At 34.2% G+C, this 16646-nt stretch overlaps 1 protein-coding gene across 2 annotated transcripts in view; it reads right to left on the bottom strand.

Moving 5' to 3' along the window:
- The window catches only part of anchor (integral membrane protein GPR155 homolog anchor), a 300439-nt gene that overhangs the window by 43802 nt on the left and 239991 nt on the right, over positions 1 to 16646 (bottom strand). For both annotated transcript variants that reach the window (XM_081740041.1, XM_081740042.1), the window contains exons 8-9: positions 3591 to 3746; positions 2070 to 2153 (exon numbers count right to left, since the gene is read on the bottom strand). In XM_081740041.1, coding sequence (XP_081596167.1) covers positions 2070 to 2153; positions 3591 to 3746 — 240 coding nt within the window. The remainder of the gene's footprint in view (positions 1 to 2069; positions 2154 to 3590; positions 3747 to 16646) is intronic.

Raw genomic sequence — 16646 nt, 5'->3', positions numbered from 1 at the left:
ACCATGAGAAACCTCGGCGTCCTTCCCTGCACACTTATTTTGGAGCAAAAGACTTCGTCGTTTTACAATAAACTTATATACTCATGTTGCAGGTTTTTTGCTCCGGACCGTACGTGTCACGTAACAGACAATGTAAATGTTAACTATATCCACTCAATGGAATTCAATCTAGAACTCAATGGAAGTTTATTTCTTATAGAAAGGAACAAAATATTAATAATACATTCGCACATAACATACAAAAAGTAAAACATTTTGCAGCCGAAACTATTAAGTACTTTAAAAGATTATCGTATCTTATCGTTAATAAATGAGTTAATTTTGAGCTTAACGTCCCTTTCAGCAGTGAGGCTATATGAGACGGGACCTACTAATTAACGCAGAATCCGAACCACATGAGCTCCCGTCGGGAATCGAATCCGGATCTCCCACGCCAAAAGCGCGTACGCTAATCGCTTAGCCGCAAAGGATCTCTCTTTGATAAATGAGTTTAAACTGAACTGTATTTGTGCAATGAATACATTTTATACATAGTAAGTTCATACATCACAGATACCTATAATTTGTACTAACTGCTGGAATCGAAGCAGCGCGCTATGGATGTATGAGGCAGCGTTGCGAACACATCAGACTAGTCACATAAGTTTTGTAAAATGTACCTTAATCAAATTACTAACCACAGATATCAAATACTCACAATGACATATTATCTGCAGCAAATCTTTTGATTGCTTGCTTGTTTTGTCTCATAGTGGTGCCCTATACACTAAAGGATATTATGAAAAATTAAACGAATGACTAACTGGTACTAAATACACAACTGTGCCAGTGTGGCACTCAAATCAGTAACAATATATCTGGGCTCATTAATTTGGTGACTAAATCAAATCTCGATGTTAACTGGGTACGAGCAAACTTCGTTCCCAGATTGAATAAAAAAGCTTAATATACAGAAAACATCATAAATCGCTCGGTAAGGAACATTTTTTTCCACGTGCATATAACATTAAGATAGCTTTAAAAAAATGAAGAATTATATCCAGTTATGTAAGCACGGAAGTCTGTCACACGCACCCCAGACACATTCACGAGCATCAGATATTAATCATACTAAAATGCACAAAGAACGAACGAAAGAAAGAAAGCAAAATACTTTGTTTAGAGATCATCACTACAGAACTTAAGAGTGTTTGACAAGCTGAATGACAATATTTTGAACATATTCTCTTATCTATTGACTTACTTTATCGCTATAACTAGCGAGCTCTGGTTAACACATTACAAAAGTAACTGATTGATTTATTACAGTTTTACATCCCTTTTTAACACTGAGGCTACATCAAACGAACTGGGGGCTGAATCACTACTTCAGCTTTAGTCCGAGGTTGACTATCCTCAGCTGGAATCGAACTCCAGAACGTTAACAGCAAGCTCGCGTGTTAGCAACCTCCATAACAAGGATCAGTTTTACAAAGACAAGACATGCAAGGATACGGATACAAGAACAACTCTCAAGAAAACTTGGAAGGTATCTGCGAGTGTTAGCACTGTGTGTTTCCGACTTCAAATTGAAGTAAACCCAACACACTTCGTCTTACCAAATTTCCTTTCATACTCCAAATTTCGTTTAAACTCAACAATTTAAAAGAAACATGTAATAAATGTGATAATCAGTTTATCTCACACTTGCTTCGCCTTTTATACCATTGGCCAGTTCTCTGGAATTATTAGTTGGTTTTAGGTACCTTATAATAATTATGAAATTTCAAGAGAGATATTGGTGAAGGTTTAATTAAAATCCCTCCGGTAGTTTATAACCCACTGACAGCCAAACGTTCATATTTGATATATATATATATATATATAGTGGCGGATCCAAGGGGGCTATAGCCCCTATAGCCCCCTCCCCCCTTGACGCTCACGTATACACTGGATAAAATGGGTTTCAATTCTGCTTTACACTGGATAAAACGGCAAAATATGGTTTAGTCCCTCCCTTGATCATATCCTGGATCCGCAGTAGTATAGATGCATTTGTAATATTTAGATAACTACATTGTTGTACTTACCTGAGACAATACTAAACAAAATGTTATTCCATGTGGTAATCGCTTCCACTTTTTACCTAAAACAAATACTACGATGACCCAAACCTATGAAAAAACAACGAAAATAAATTAACGTCATTATTATTACATTATGAAAAGTTGTAATAAGACAGAACTACTGTTAACACTTCGTTTTTCAAATATCGTAATTACAAATGGAAAACATCTTAGTGGGTTACGATAATTTCTAATAGTAAACCACACTAGTAGATTTCGCTAGCGTGCACGCAATTTACCAATTTAAAACCATTGTGACGATTTAATTGAATTTAAAAACTGTATTGTTTCAATTTCATTATCTCAAAATGGAAAGTGAAGATACTGAACATGGACATGCTTTGCTGTATTTTTATTAACAAAAGCCGTAGCCATATTTAGAGTAAGGTATTAATATTTGTGTAACTCCATGTTGGTTTATGGACAAACTTGAAAATAAATAAATATAAATAAAAAGTTAAATGTAAATAATAATAGCCACACACAAATACAAAGTTTTGTGCATCGGCGTAACAAAATACATCAAATTCATACCCCGGGATCCGCTGCACAGAATCGCTAAAGTTTTTCGCCCATAAAAAAAATAACGGTTGATCGTCCTGAGGTTTCGAAATTTAGATTCTGTCTAACAAAATACATTGAATCCATACCCTGGGGTCCGCTGCACTTTTTTTTTTTTTTTTTTTTTTTTTAATGGTTGTCTTACGTGTATCCTCCCTACCCAAAATCGCTACTTCTTCGCCCATAAAAAAAAAAAAAAATAAATTGACACGATCGATCGTCCTGGGGTTTCGAAATTTAGATTCGGCGTAACAAAATACATCGAACTCATACCTTATAGTCCGGTGCACAGATCCTTTATTTATTTATTTATTTATTTGTGTGTGTGGCTGCGTAATTAGAGCTTTTAATTAAGCATAATTTTAGCCTATTGTGCACAGCAGGTCAAAGACTTGCGCAACAATTAAATATATTTTCGTTGAAATTTTACAACCATTACTTAGGTATGCAAACCTTATTGCGGAGAACAGAAAAGCAGCCCTATTCCCAGTTCAAGGTGCAGGGCATAGAGTGGTTCCAAAACAGTAGATAAGAGCAGTAATACTTACATATATGTACAAGATTTTACTGACAATATTAAAAAGTGAAGTTTTCTAGAGCCATTTTTGATTTCTGAAGGTTTTAAACTTATTTAAAGAACTGGGTGAAAGACTCAGAGTACTTCAGCATAAAATAGTAAACTAATTCTACATTTACATAAATAAATATAAAAGAAAAGTGTATTCTAGTTATCCACTAGAAACAAACAAACAAACAAACAAACAAACAAACAAACAAACAAACAATAAAAAGTGTTTTTTTAAGTCTGTTCAAGCATAATATAAGTTCTTCAATTGTAGTTTTATATTAGAAACTTCACATTTATTTTGTATAATGAATGAATAATTAAATAACTCGAAGATCCAAATAATACATAATACTTACGCAGCACACAACACCGACAATACTTATATCAAAAACAAAGGAATCCAGATCTTGAAGATAATCCTTGGGATTTAGTTTATGCACAGTTATCATCTTCGCTGATACAAACATAAGCGGAGCAGAAACAAATGTACAGGCTACCATTGCACTTGCAATCTAGAGTTAAAGATAAGAAAAAAAAAATATGTAAATTTAAACAGAATAATCCCGATGTGGGCATTGAAAACACATTACTTACCAGAAATTAGTTAAAACACGAAACTTCCAAAACAGTTGCAAGCTCTTTCGCTACCTTTCGTTACACATAAACGGAAAAAGAATTCGGAGAGAAAAATAATAAAAAACAAAAAATAGTGGTAAGAACCGTAGCGAAAATTATTTTTTAAATCCTGCATTACTCGGTGTTGTTAAGTAAAATCAAACAATTATAAATTTATTGTTTTGTTTTGATTATTGTTATTAATACGCAATCAATCTGCTAAAAATGTGTTACTTAGGAAGCAAATAGATGTACCATAGATGCATTCAAGTGCAACACTTTTAATTCACGATTATTGAATTTCACCAAAAAAGGTAAGTGGCCGAAGGTAAGAATACATCCTGATAAATGAAAAATAAGTAGAATAGATTTTAAAAAGCTAAAGATTGGGTTTCAGGAAGGTTTCATGCTATTACTCGCCTGCAACTCATTAAATTCTTTATATTAAAAGTGTTTAGGCCGGACATAGGAGCCCGGTTTCTCCGTGTACACCAAGCATCCTTTTCCCTTGCTCACTAGAGCTCGGTTTCTAATCTTTGTGTGCAGAGTTTTGTATATATATATATATATATATATATATATATATATTGTATATAAAATCAGAGGGGGCTACAATTCTCCCCAGTATATCGTTCTTTTTCCTTTCCATTGTTTTCTTTCTGTGTTTTTCGTTATAATAATAATAATATTATATTATATTATTATTATTATTATTATTATTATTATTATTATTCAGCAATAGAAAAATTGGGACACGCGGAAATACGTAGGAACAAACCAAAGTTCGACCAGGAATGCATTAAACTAGCAGAGAAGAGAAAACATGCAAAATTACGCTGGCTACAAAATCCGAATGAAATAACTACACAAAATTTCGCAGATATCAGACGGGAAACTTCCAAAACTTTTAGAACAAAGAAACGCGATTTTTTGAAAGCTAAAATTAAGGAACTCGAAGAAAATAGTAAAAATAAAAATATTCGGGACATGTATAAGGGGATCAGCGAATTTAAGAAAGGCTATCAACCTTGTGTTTATATATTAAAGAAAGCTGACGGAACAGTTCTCACTGATACGGATACAATCTTAAATAGATGGAAAGATTTCTTTGAAGATTTCCTGAAAATGCAGCCAAAAACTAATGTGCGTGGAGAAAAGGATATACACATCGCAGAACCGTATATTCAAGAACCCAACAGAATAGAAGTAGAAACCGCTATAAAGAAATTTAAAAAAAAAAACATCTCCGGGTGTAGATGAAAAGCCGGCTGAGTTAATTTTAGCTGGAGGCGAAAACTTGTGGAACAAGATACACAAACTCATTCTCCTTATCTGGAACAAGGAAGAATTGCCACAAGAGTGGAAAGAATCAATCATTGTTCCAATTCACAAGAAAGGCGACAAAACTGAATGTAATAATTATCGAGGCATTTCTCTTCTGTCATCATCCTATAAAATCCTTTCAAATATTCTATTAGCAACATTGACCCCATACGCAGATGAAATTATTGGAGATTATCAGTGCGGATTTAGATGAAATCGACCAAATATTTACCATTCGCCAAATACTCGAAAAAGGTGGGAATACAGTAGCCCGGTACGTCAATTATTTATTGATTTTAGAAAGGCTTACGACTCGGTTAGGAGAGAAACATTATACAACGTTCTTACAGAACTTGGAATACCGAGAAAGCTAATTAGATTAATTAAGATATGTTTAAATGAATCCCAAAGTAAAGTCCGGGTAGGAAAATTTTTGTCCACGAGCTTTCACGTCGAAAATGGCCTGAAACAAGGATATGCGTTGTCGCTATTATTATTTAACTTTGTGCTGGAATACGCTATAAGGAAAATCAAAGATAACAACCAGGGCCCAGAGTTGAACGGTAGTAACTGATGATGTAAATTTAATAGGGGATGATAGCAGAACAATAGAAAGAAATGCAGAGATCTTATTAAACGCTTGCAGGGACATGAGTTTAGAAGTAAATGCAGAGAAAACTAAATACATGGAAATGAGTTGGGACCGTAATACAGCAAATTGTGGATGCGTTAAAATATTAAATAATACTTTTGATAAAGTGGATACTTTCAAATATCTAGGATCAATATTAACAGAGGAAAATCATATTCACGAAGAAATTAAATGTCAACTAGAAGCAGGGAATTCGTGTTACTATTCCGTTCAAAATCTCTTGTCGCGAATTCTGTCGAGGAATTTGAAGCTTAAAATATATAAAACGATAATATTGCTTGTTGTTCTGTATGGTTACGAAACATGGCCGCTTATTCTGAGGGAAGAACATAGATTGAAAGTATTTGAGAACAAGGTCCTGAGACGAATATTCGGACCCAAGAGGAATGGGAATGGGGAAACTTCATAACGAAGAACTACATAATTTATACGGTTTACCCAAGATTATTAGGGTCGTCAAGTCTAGAAGGCTTAGGTGGGCAGGTCATGTAGCTGGAATAAAAGAAAGTAGAAACGCTTTCAAAGTCTTGCCTGGAAGACTAATCGGAAAACAACCATTAGGAAGACCTAGGCGCAGATGGGAGGACAATATTAAGATGGATCTCGCAGAAATAGGAATACAAAGTAGAAACTGGATCCAATTGGCTAAGGATAGAAGTCAGTGGAGAGCTTTTGTGAACGCGGTATTGAACCTCCGGGTTCCATAGGCCATAGAGTGAGTTAGGTAGTTAGTTGATGTGGCCACACGCGTGGTTGTTTCACTATAAATGTGGTTATTTTTTCTGTTCTTTTGTTACTTTGTTGTTCTTTCAGTTTTTTTTTAATATTATTATGTTTCGTCTTTGGTGTCTCGGTATTTTTTCTGTTAATTGTTGTTTCACTTGATTTTAGTTCTTGTTTCTTTGATCTTTTGGTCCGGTCTTTCGGTCTGCATTAAAGCCTTTCTTGTATGGTTTGTTTTCGATCTGTCTTTTGTGGTTTCTGGTTGCGATGTTTGACTGTTTTGGTTGAGTTTTTTTCTTTTCTCATGGTTTCTAGGTTTGATTTTTGATTTACTCTGTGTTTCCGATTTCCTTGGTTGGATAGATTTCTGTTTAAACCTCGTTTGGTATTTTTCCTTTTTCTATTTATTTTTCCTATTGATTTACCTTCTTTTCTTTATTTTTCATTTTTTTCTTTTTTTTTCTTTTTTTCTTCCTGAGTCCTCTTCCCGAGTTTCTTGTGTGTTTGTGGGCTTGTAGTGTATTTTTGTCTCTAGGAGACAGCATTGTGTTTTATCTTGCTACATCTCGGTAGTTTGATCGGGTTTGGATTGTTTCCATGGTGAGTCCCCACACACCTATGGTTTTTGGCAGGTTTTTATATGTTTCAAGTCTTTGTTTTGTACCTACGATTATTTTCACGATGGGCTTCAGTTCAGTTTTTGTATAAAAGTTTCTTAGGGCCCGTTTCTGTCTGAGTTAGCTCCATGTGAAAGTAACCGTTCGCATGGGCAAAAAAGAAGCAGCCCAGAAAGAAACAAGTAGCTCTAGACTTCCCAAAAAGAATTATTCCAACAACAACAACAACAACAAAAAGGAACCACAGCAGAAAATAACCAAACCACACACAGGGAAAACAAAAGCACCCTACAAAGAAAAACAAGGAAGGAATCGATAGAAGACCTCACGAGTTTCTGAAAAACTTCCCAAAAAGAGAAAAAAGCAAACCACCACCAAAAGAACAAGGGTCTTTCTCAGGACTACCAAAACTTCAAAACAAAGTTAAAATTTACATACCGAACCCAAACAAAACTGAAAAACCACAACCAACAAACCCAACGAATTAACGTCAAAAAGAAAAAAGAAAAAGAATAAAAAGGAGGATCAAGCAGAACTAGAAAACAAAAAGAAAATGAAAACAATCATTAATATGCAACATCTCAAACAAAATTCCAACCCCCAACAAACTGAAAGTACTGGGAAATGACTTTTTACTCCTCAACACACGAAACAAATCGGATTGTCCTGAAAAGGTACCTGAGAAACTCTTAGAAACTGAAACAAAATTCTACCAAATAGCACTAAAAGTCACAACAAACCCTCCTCAAAGAATAAGACAGCTCAGAAAAATAAATCCCACAGACCTCCTATATACCACAGACATCAAACAACCAAGCAAGAAAAAAAAGCACTAGCACCAAACCATCACACCTCGAGACATGTTGGACAAAAAAGAATGCGAGGGAGAAATTCTGTAACCACCAGCCTCATCACTAGACAGGAGAGGGCTGGATAGTCTTATGTATATTATTACATTAGACTTGGTGACAAAACATTTCTCCTGCGCAAACATACAGCCACAGTGGGACCGGTTGTCGTTGCCCATACGAACGGCTACGTTCACATGGAGCTAACTCAGACAGAAACGGACCCTAAGAAACCTTTATACGAAAACAGCACTGAAGCCCATCGTGAAAATAATCGTAGGCTCAAAACAAAGACTTGAAACATATAAAAACCTGCCAGAAATCACAGATGTGTGGGGTCTCACCATGGAAACAAACAAAACCCGATCAAACTACCGAGATGTAGCAAGATAAAACACAATGCTGTCTCCTAGAGACAAAAATACACTACAAGCCCACAAACACAAAAGAAACTCGGGAAGAGGACTCAGGAAGAAAAAAAGAAAAAAAAGAAAAAAAGGAAAAAATAAAGAAAAGAAGGTAAATCAATAGGAAAAGTAAATAGAAAAAGGAAAAATACCAAACGAGGGTTAAACAGAAATCTATCCAACCAAGGAAATCGGAAACACAGAGTAAATCAAAAATCAAAACTAGAAACTATGAGGAAAGAAAAAAAAACAACCAAAACAGTCAAATAACCCAACCAGAAACCGCAAAAGAGAGATCGAAAACAAACCACACAAAAAAGGCTTTAATGCAGACCGAAAGACCGAACCAAAAGATCAAAGAAACAAGAACTAAAAGCAAGTGAAACAACAATTAACAGAAAAAATACCGAGACACCAAAGACGAAACATACATATATATATATATATATATATATATATATATATATATATATATATATATATATATAAAACGGAAAGAACAACAACAAAGTAACAAAAGAACAGAAACAATAACCACATTTATAGTGAAATAACCACGCGTGTCGCCACATCAACATAAACCAAACGAGTTAACAAATAATAATAATAATAATAACGAAAAAGAAAGAAAAAGGGAAAGGAAAAAGTACGATATACAGGGGAAAACTAAAGTCCCCCCTCTGATTTTATATACATCACATATATAGAACTCTTTGCATACAAACGCTGGTAAAAAGGAGAAACCAAGCTCTAGTGAGCAAAGGAAAAGGATGCTTGGTGTACACGCAGAAACCAGGCTCTATGTTCCGCCTAAACACTTGAATATAAGGAAAAGACTGCTTAGTGTACACCGAGAAACCGGGCTCTATGTTTCGCCTGCCGCTTGAATATAAAGATTACTTGAAGTCGCCAAGCTAGGACGACTGGGGCATAGTTAGGTCTTTTCGATCCCCGCGCACTCTCTGTGAACACCAAAGAACTACTACTTGTGGTATAAATCACAGAATTTTAATTTGAAACTTACAATATAAAAACCAAATGAAACCTCCAGAGAAAGGGGATGACCTCAACAAATTTATTACAAGAAATAAAAATGAAACCGTAGCATATTTTTAAACACAAAAAGGGCATTCCAAACAAAAAGAACTCAGACTAAGGAGAAGGAGTAACAAAAACAGAACTACACGGGCACCGTAACAAAAGAACGCTCGGAAACACACAAATGATATGTGATCGGCCAGCAAGGCTACACCCACAGAAACAGAGGGAAAGACTGCAACCTGCCACTTTGGAAGCTGACTGCAACGAGAACACCACGCTAGAAGCCCCGGCTGACGAAACGAGTTGTCGAAATATTTGGAGCCCTACTATCCTGAGGCAACGTACACCAAGCAGTCATCAAGACCAGAAATTCAAAATCAAAACTGTGCTTGTCAGCATAAAAGCACAATCTCACCACAAAAACTCCTCTACCTCAGTAGTAGTAGGAGCCCCTCTATAGCGCGCTGAGTCAGCAAAAGTTTTTGGGACGTCATAGGTCAAAGGTCAATGCCATTGGCCCGGGACCACAAAATCTGCTCTAGATTTTGGCAGGGGTACCTTGGCTCAACCCCTAAATTTTGGCAGGGTACATAGGACCATCCCCTAAAATTTTGGAAATTGCCAAATCTAAAAATTTGGTGTGGTAGCATAGGACCATGGTATGTACCTCTATCAGTATTGGGGGTCTATTTCATTCTATTTCATGAGTAAAAATTTGCCAAAAAGTCAAATTTCGGGTTTTTTTGACCTAATTTATCCCCTTTGATGAGGTTTAATTACTTTACATAGTTATATGGGCGTATACACGGGTCCATTCCCTTTCATAAGACATGGGTATATTGATGCACCCCTTTAAAACTTTGGGAGGGGTACATTGGCTTACCCCATCAATTTTAGAAATTGTTCAATATAAGGATTTGGTATCATAGGACAGGATCTCAATAATCATGTACCACTATAAATTTGGATAGTTCATCCCGTTCTCTTTCATGGCTAAAAAATTTCGGAGGTCATTGACCCATTTTATTCACTTTGAATGAGGTCTTATTACCTTATGTGATCATGTGGGCATGTATAGGGGTCTATTCTATTTTTTAAGATATAGGTACACTGATGTTTTCATCTTAAAATTTTGGTAGAGGTACATTGGCCCACCCTTAAATTTTGGAAATTGTCCAATTTAAAACTTTGATATAATAATAAAGGACTCTAATATGTATCGCTAGTTATAAACTTCGGTGATTCATCTCGTTCCCTTTCACGGTTAAAAAAATGATAAAAATTAGTGCGACCATGTGTTCGGTTATTGACCCAATTTTTCTCTTTAATGAGGGCTTTATTATTTTATATGAACATATGAGTATGTTTAGGGGTCTATTTTTTATAAGGCATGAGTACATTGATGCTTTCATCTTAAAATTTGGTAGAGGTACATTGGCTCACCCCTTAAAGTTTAGAAATTGCCCAATTTGGCATAATAGTACCGGGCCCTAACAAATACCATTATAAATTTCATTCTCTTTCATGGGTAAAAAAATTGTGAAAACATATAAATGAACCCTTTGATAAGGATGAATGTGTACAGGTATTCATTTCATTTATACTTTGAAGATCAATTTTTAAAATCTGTTGGGTACATAGGACCATTCTTTAAATTTGGTAATTACCAAATAAAATTCGGTAAACGTTTTCTAGAACCCTTTGAAAATGTTGGTGTCCCTCTTATGGCCAAATATTGAAATTTCGAAGGTAATTGACCTATTTTATCTTCTTTGATACGGATTTATCATTGAATGAGTACAGGATTTATTACTTTTTTTTTCATAAGACACAGGTGTATTTGTTTACCAATCTTAAATTTTAGGAGGGGTACATTTCTTATTGTCATATCAATAATTGGTAATTGTTCTTAAAATTGAGTGGTATCCCATTCTTTGGGTAAATCATTGTCAAATATTAGTATGATCACGTGGTCAGTTATTGACCTATGATGGGATTTGGAGTCCAGGACATTGGTACATTGATACATTCCTCTTAAACTTTGTAGGATAATTTGAAAATTGTCAAATGAAATTACGTCATTGGTTTTGATTATTCCCGCCTATGGGCCAAATATAAACGTAAGCAATATGATGTATCACGTAATTGACCTTGATGAGGTAGTGTACAGGGATTCATTTCCTTTCCAAAATTCGTGGAAGTTATCAAATAACACGTTTCCAGACAACAGTTGGTTCTGCTAAGGTAAACAATTAACCTAATTCAGACCTAACTACAACATGTAATTATATGATTAATTCTAAGACAGGTATATCGAGAGAGTACGTAGGACCATTCTTTAAATTTGGGAATTGTAATAAACAAAATTTTAGTATGAGGCGCGAAATTTGAAACAATACTTTGAACTTTAGTCATAGCTCATAGTCTAAGATCATTGGTGGTGGTTGATTTTACCTTGAGTTTTCAGAAATCTAATAGGTAACCTTATTGAATCTTATGACTCATAGTCTAAAGGCAAAACATGCTACAACACTGAAATTTAGTCACAAGGTGATGTAATCTGACACTGGCAAAGTTATTGTTGATGCAATCTGATTGGTTGATGATTTTCAAATCTTTGCAGCATTCAGTTCTAAGTTTTGATTTATCGATTACTGTTTAAAAATCTTGGTTTGAACATTTTCGTTCAACATTTTGCACTCACTGATAAATATGATCAAAACCGTTTATTTGTTAGTCGAATAGTTAAAAAGCAGATAAAGTTTGACAGTTAACCGTGAAATTTTTTGTTTCAAATATGTTTAAATTTTTTTGTTTCAAAATTTTATTTGATGTTTTTTAGTTTAAAAATTTTGTTTAAAATTTTTTGTTTGAAATTTTTGTTTGTAATTTTTTTTTGACAAACTTTTTGTTTGATTTTTTTTTTTTTTTTTTTTGGAAAATTTTGATTTCAAATTTTGTAAGTTCGAGCATTCATTGGTAAAGAACCGGAACTGTTTAGAACAAAAACATCTGGTTGTACTTGAAATGAAAAACACAAATATCTGAAATTGGTCATTTTATTACACTGCACTGGTTAATCACATACATGCATACCAGATATAGGATCTGGATATTGTCGATACAATGTTTTTTGAACTTCTTGCACTAGTTTGTCTTTAGCGTATAATTTTAATACCAAATGAGGTTTTTAAGGACTATTGCAATGTCAATTGGTGGAAACTTAATGTCCATTTGGTCACAAATAAACTGTTTATCAATACAGGTATGCACCCACGAACGATTGCGTTAGATACACCATGTTGCGAGCTTCATGCAATGTACTCTTTTTACCTAACAGCACCACCTTCTTCTCGAGGACTGTATGCAGCACAACTTCATGATTTGAGCCTAATGATTTGACTATGGTCACATTTAACTCATCATGAAAATAATCATTCATTCGGTCGATTCGTGTACATAATATCTGCTAGTCTTCAAAGTTCAGTTGTACACCAAATTGTTCTGCTTTGCCCAATCGAATCACAGGTTCAAACGTTGTAGCACAGATACGAACCATGACATGTTTTGTTTTAAATATATTTATCGTTAATAGCTTGCGAAGAGGAATTCTTTATCGTTAGAAGTACACATCTTTCCTCTTAAAACGCACTTGCTCGAAAGATTTCAGGGGCTGATACGGAATTTGCTGACGTTTGCTTTGATGATTTCATAGAGCTATTGCTGACGTCATTGGAAAGGAATGTGCTGACGTTTGAATTCACGATTTCATCACAACTGCTGACGTCATGCTGACCAAACCAAATTCACAGATCCAGCTGTGAACTAAATTCAAATTGATGACTCCGTCCAACAAGTCTTTTATAGCATAAAGATACAGATCTAGTGTTTAAGAAACGTAGTAGTTCTTGTTTTGATGCTTCCATGAGTAAATATCTTGCTGGTAACATAATATCCTTACCATTTTCTAGCTTCACTACGATTCTTAATCCAAACTTTGTAGGGATCAATTGGTACATTCTGTTGCAAATCGGTAATCTTGGTAAAGATTTCATCACATCACGTGAGTTCAGAAACTTATGACAAGTAGCCATAATGACGCTATCATGAATACTATTTTGAACGATGATGCAAAAGTGATGACGCTGCTTTACCATGTTCTGACGTGTACTATTGCATCACGATTAACAATGTTACCAGATGTTTTTGTTCCAAACAGTTCCGGTTCTATATAAAAATGAGTGCACAAACTTAAAAAAATTTCAAACCAAAATTTTTCAAACAAAAATTTCAAACAAAATTTTGAAACAAAAAATTTTAAACAAAAATTTCCAACAAAAAATGTTAAAATTTTGAAAAAAATTCAAACAAAAAAAGTCTAACTAAATTTGGAAATGAAAAAATCTCAAACAAAATTTTTTCAAACAAAAACTTCTGAAAAAATTTCAAACATAAATTTCACTGTTACAAAATTTGAAATCAAAATTTTCCAAAAAAGTTCAAACAAAGTTTGTCAAAAGAAATTACAAACAAAAATTTCAAACAAAAAATTTTCAAACAATTTTTAAACTAAAAATTTCAAACAAAATTTTGAAACAAAAAATTTAAACAAATTTCAAACAAAAAATTTCACGGTTAACTGTCAAATTTTATCTGCTTTTTAACTATTCGACTAACAAATAAACGGTTTTGATCATATTTATCAGTGAGTGCAAAATGTTGAACGAAAATGTTCAAACCAAGATTTTTAAACAGTAAACGATAAATCAAAACTTAAAACTGAATGCTGCAAAGATTTGAAAATCATCAACCAATCAGATTGCACGATAGTGATCAACCAATCAGACAAAACAGAGACTTGAAACATATAAAAACCTGCCAAAAATCATAGGTGTGTGGGGACTCACCATGGAAACAAACCAAACCCAATCAAACTACCAAGATGCAGCAAGATAAAACACAATGCTGTCTCCTAGAGACAAAAATACACTACAAGCCGACAAATAAGAAACTCCGGAAGAGGATTCAGGAAGAAAAAAGGAAAAGGAATAAAGAAAAGAAGGAAAATCAATAGGAAAAGTAAATAGAAAAAGGAAATATACTAAACGAGGGTTAAACACAAATCTATCCAACCAAGGAAATCGGAAACACAGAATGAATAAAAAATCGAAACTAGAACAGAGCCAAAAAAAAAAAAAATCCAAAACAGTCAAACATCCCAGCCAGAAACCACAAAAGAGAGATCGAAAACAAACCAAACAAAAAAAAAAGACTAATGCAGACCGAAAGACCGGACCAAAAGATCAAAGAAACAAAATTAAAAGCAAGTAAAACAACAATAATAATGGAAAAAGTACCGAGACAGGAAAAACAAAACTTAATAAAGAAAACGGAAAGAACAACAACAAAATAACGAAAGAACAGAAACAATAACCACATTTATAGTGAAACAACCACGCGTGTGGCCACATCAACATAAACCGAACGAGTTAACGAATAACAATAATAATAACAGTAATAATAATAATAATAATAATAATAATAATAATAATAATAATAATAATAATAATGAAAAGCAGAGAAGGAAAAGGACGATATGCAGGGGAAAACTAAAGCCCCCCTCTGATTATATATATATATATATATATATATATATATATATATATATATATATATATATATATATGTATGTGTGTGTGTTTGTGTGTGTGCTTGTGTATGTATATATATAGAACTCTTTGAACACAAACGCTATTAAGAAGGAGAAACTGAGCTCTAGTGAGCGAAGGAAAAGAATGCTTGGTGTACACCGAGCAGTCGGGCTCTATGTCCCGCCTGCACACTTGAATATTGTAAGGATCCCCACATCACGACAAGAGCACATGCCGACACAACACGTGCTATTGATTGTAAACAGCCTAGCAGACGAGAAGCCGACACGAAAGACACCGAGGGACGCCGAAAGAAGACGGACCTCACGGAAGAACCCGAAGAGGATAGATAAAAGGCGGACCACCGAGGGACCCAGCATCAGTCGCCCAACTGATCAAATCACCTACACCGTCCTGAGGTCGCACTGGACTAGGGGTACACCTATTCTTACCTGAGGTCGCACTGAACTAGGGATCCTTACTACAACCAAGCCTCGCGAAGCTGCCTTGAGCTGAGGGGGCTATCCTTCAAGACCCGCCAGAACCGGCAAGTGCCTTGGATACTGCCTTGAGAGAAGGGACACCGTGCAGAAAACCCATTTTCCTCTCATTTGGATAATAACAAGACAGACACTATTTTAGCCTTTGAAATCACATTCTGTATTTTTACAAGTTTTATAATAAACTGGTGAAGAGGATAAAAATCTCGGTCCATTATTGACTCTACCAAAGTCATTACAATATTAAAAAAAAAAATTGCATCGTCTTCTCATTTTCCATCTGCTCCGACTGCATCTGCTGAATAAACGTGAATATATTCGGATGGTGTCTGGAAAAGCCTTTGTTCCATTTGAAATGCCAGCTTTCTACTTCATTTATTGTTCTTTCTGCATTACTTTCAAAGTGATTGCAGACGATTCTTTTAAAAAAAAACTTTCAACATTCACTGTTCCTTCATTTTTAATATAAAAAGTGAGTATAGGGAATAAGATTCTTAACTATTAATTACTTACATATTAATAATTAAATTATTACTGGAATAATCAATTATTATTCAATTAAAATATTAAACAGAGAATTATTAAAAGTTCACTAGAAATATCGGTTGCTTTGTAAGTTTTCATTCCAACCACTAAGCAGTTCTGGGTATCATGATACCTTCCAACACGGAGTTATCATGTTGAAAATTTTCGAACGCCCTGTATACTAATGTAAAATAATATATAATATAGGATATGTAAGGATGTAATGTTGTCATTTAATTTTCTTGTAATATTAAAAGGTAGGATTAAGTTAGGACGTGCATTAAAATAGGTTTAGGATGTTATTTCGTATTTAATGTCTATGTTTTGTTTATTTCTATCTTAATTTCCTATATTTTTTTAATAATATTCTGCTTATTTCTTTTATTTTTATCTGTAGAACGCTTTTCCTATCTCCAATCATTCTGAAAACTCTGTCAAAAATTTCTTTAAAATTTTATCCAAAAATTATTCTTCATAAAATTCTTTAGACTTTCAGCCATTTTGATAGAA

This window comes from Thermobia domestica, chromosome 15, assembly GCF_964235325.1.
Source record: "Thermobia domestica chromosome 15, izTheDome1.hap1.1, whole genome shotgun sequence".
NCBI lineage: Eukaryota > Metazoa > Arthropoda > Insecta > Zygentoma > Lepismatidae > Thermobia > Thermobia domestica.
The sequence above is the reverse complement of the archived record's forward strand: the minus strand, read 5'-3'. Positions and strand labels throughout refer to the sequence as shown.